At 39.8% G+C, this 3,510-nt stretch overlaps 1 protein-coding gene across 1 annotated transcript; it reads left to right on the top strand.

Moving 5' to 3' along the window:
• The first annotated feature begins 373 nt into the window (after window positions 1-373).
• On the top strand, window positions 374-2,554 carry LOC108709321 (claudin-3). Its single transcript, XM_018249057.2, has one exon. The coding sequence runs from the start codon at window positions 1,286-1,288 to the stop codon at window positions 1,925-1,927; it is 642 nt and encodes a 213-aa protein (XP_018104546.1). The 5' UTR covers window positions 374-1,285; the 3' UTR covers window positions 1,928-2,554.
• Window positions 2,555-3,510: the final 956 nt, after the last annotated feature.

Below are 3,510 nucleotides of genomic sequence, written 5' to 3' on the forward strand. Positions count from 1 at the left end.
AAGTAACTGGACCGGGGGAAACTTTGCCCATGCTACTACCTAACGCAAGTGTTAATTAACAAGTGAATTGATTCTCTCCTGGCTTTTTCAATAGTTAATTTTTTTTTCCCCATAGTCTTTCCTCATGCAAACAGTCAGTGTGCAGTGGTGTGATGTTACCGGAGCTCAGTCTGTAACAGGAGCTAACCAGGGCCCTTCCAACAGTCTCTTTTCCTCTGGGTGATTTCTTTTGTATTCATTGTGCAAGGAATAGCCTCCCATTAGAGGAAATACTGGATGAGACAGGTAGTTTCATATGCAGAAAACTCTCATCATGGTACAAAGCTTGAGGCTTTATGCTGGATAGAAAGAACTATAAAAGTTACATTTAAAATAAATGCTGATACTGTGTTATGTGTATGAAAGTACCACTGTAGCAGAACTACAAGTCCCAGGATCCTCTTTTTAGACGAGACATGCTTCAAAGGCTTAAACTGCACCAGAAACATTAACCCTCCACCGATAATCACTGGGAAACAATGAGCCTTTCTGAAGCAGATGTCACACCAAGATATACAAAGGGCCAGCAGAAAAAAACAATTCTACATATATAATTCTAAATTGGTTTTAAAATGCATGAAAATAAGATGTTATACAATTTACCTTTGCAAATCTTGTTGAAAAGGTCTGCTTTTTAATTTGGTTTTGTATGTATTTTTGCGTTTATTCAATTGTCTGGATTGCCAATGGAATTCTTTGTTTATTTCTACATTTGTTTCATGCATGTGGGCAATTAATGTGAGTGTTCCTTTAAGGGTTTCCTCCTCCCGGTTAATACGTTGACATTAGCTGCACCTGATGCAGATATATAACACAGGTATCAGTTAAACACCTGCCAGTCCTTGCAAAGTCTTTCATTAGACAAGAGGAACCCGCCCACCTATTTACCTGAAGGACACTCTCTACTGGGCAGCCTGGGCTCTCATCCAAGCAGAGCAGTCAGCCAGATACAGGGCTGAATAAGTCATTGCACCAGTACAGAAGAAAAAAGCAAGGGAGAAGGAGCCCCAGACATACAAAGGACACAGAACCACACGCAACTCTGCATCTGGAGACAAGGGTCATAGACAATCTATTTCAACAGATACTTCACTACAAAGAGCACCTTCCTGGCAGAGAGATCAGGCTCAACAGATTGCTAGAGATCAACTAAAGACAGGCATTTCTTAAGGAGACTGTTGATATAAGAGCTATTTCTCTAAGGATCTTATTCTGGTCAACCTTCCCACCATCCTTACTTGACAACATGTCTATGGGACTGGAGATTCTAGGTGTGGCGCTATCTATCGTCGGTTGGCTATTGTCTGTGATATGCTGTGCTCTACCTATGTGGAGAGTCACTGCCTTCATTGGAACCAGCATTGTTGTGGCCCAGACCATTTGGGAAGGGCTGTGGATGAACTGTGTGGTGCAGAGCACAGGGCAAATGCAATGCAAAATGTATGACTCTCTATTAGCTCTTCCTCAAGACCTCCAGGCAGCTCGAGCCCTGACTGTGATCTCCATTGTAATTGCTGTGCTGGGAGTTCTTATTTCCATCATTGGAGCCAAGTGTACAAATTGCGTGCAGGATGAGTCAGCCAAAGCCAAGATAATGATTGTGTCTGGAGTTATCTTTATCCTTTCTGGGCTGATGACCCTTATCCCTGTGTCCTGGTCTGCAAACACTATTATCCGTGATTTCTACAATCCTTTAGTAGTGGAAGCACAAAAAAGAGAGCTTGGCTCCTCAATGTACATTGGATGGGCAGCCTCTGCTCTTCTTATGCTTGGAGGAGCAATGCTCTGCTGTTCTTGCCCCCCAACAGAGAAGTACAATACTTCAAGAGTGGCGTATTCAGCTGCCAGGTCAACAAATCCTGGTTATGACAGAAAAAACTATGTCTGAAATGGACATTCTGAGTCCTTATAAAGGGCTGAAGGACTGCCATGTATTAGACCTGTGACAACCAAAAGGGAGCAAAAGGAAGAAGTAACCCCTCCATAGACTATCATTTACAATTATTCCTCTAAGAACTGCATTTGTTGCTATATGTTATATATGTGTTATATATTATATTAGATTTGTTGCTCCTTTTGACTGCACAGTGTGCATTTGTTGTGTTCGTGTTTGAATGTGCACAGGTATATTGATGTTTTCCATTGCTGTGTCATTTATAGAATATTCCCAAACAGGGAGGGGCATTTGGTGATAGAGATGAGGTGGCTGTACTTCTTTAACCATTTCCATAAAGGCAGCTAATTCATCTGTCTAAATACAAAGCAATATATAAAACTACTTTGTCCAATTGTCATCCATGGAAATCTTCTAGTGGATACTGGCCTTTACAACTCCATAACTACACAATATTGTTGACGAATGCAAGTAATATATTTGGTACACCTCATCCACTGGCTGAATTCAGCATTTGAACCAGTTTTTGTCTCTAGAAGTATTTGATGATCTACACTTTATTCTTTTTTTCAGCTATAGGAATAGTACATAATTTTTTACAATAAAATAAGTTTACCTTCATGTCTGCTTGTTCTTTCTTTGTACTCTGCTCTTACACCTTCTCCTATTCCCTTTGTCACTGTAGATTACATGTCAGGGTGGAATTTGACCCATTTCCTCTCTATTGGCTCCTAATTTTTACCTGCTCGTACGATGAGGCAATGTTACCTTCTCATTATCTCTGATTTGAAACACAACCCATCCCTTGTCTTTCCTTGTGTACATATTGCTGCAGAGTAGGGTCAAACTACCTGTTTTTTTTTAGGAGTTACTTTGAGCTTGAGCGTGGCATATTAACAGTATTCTTGTTAATGTATAACAGCCCAGATATGGCACTTCTCTGTGGCAGTACCTTACATGTTAGATATGGCACTGGAATTTTAACTCTACCCCCTACCACCACTTAGCTTTGTGGGTTTTCAGTTTCAATTAACTAACCCAAAAATAAGTTTGAAACTTCACTAACTACTCTGATTTTTAATTTCCTTTTAATTATCATGTTCTTGGATATATTTTCAGTAACATAGTCAATTATGTATTTCTAATGAGGATCAAGAAGTCAACATTATTATTTGACACAAGTGGGAAGGTCAGGAGACCATTCTAATCTAGTATTTCCCAAGACCTATGACTCCCATGGCTGTTAATTGCCTATGGAACAGATTGAATGTTGCAGACTACCTGCCCCAGAGATATATTTCTTTTTTGTATTCAATCAATGGAGGCACATTAAGGGAGTTATTTATTAAGCTCCGAATTTATCTCCGTACTTCTAAGATAAAAATCTGAGCAACTCCAAATTCCCGAATGGACCTTATTTATCATTCCAAAAAATTGTTTCGGACAAAAACCCGAAAACGTTGCACCTTTGCCTGAAAAGTCTGAAGTTTTAGGACTTTTCTGCAAAAACCACAAATTTTTGGGACTTTTTGGCCCAAAATCCCGAAAATCATCAGATATCGGTACTGACAGCAGCA

The sequence above is a fragment of the Xenopus laevis genome, chromosome 2S (genome assembly GCF_017654675.1).
Source record: "Xenopus laevis strain J_2021 chromosome 2S, Xenopus_laevis_v10.1, whole genome shotgun sequence".
Taxonomy (NCBI): Eukaryota; Metazoa; Chordata; class Amphibia; order Anura; family Pipidae; genus Xenopus; species Xenopus laevis.

Excerpts from the sequence above, each read along its gene's own strand:
- LOC108709321 (XM_018249057.2), top strand. The coding sequence starts at position 1,286 with ATGTCTATGGGACTGGAGATTCTAGGTGTGGCGCTATCTATCGTCGGT.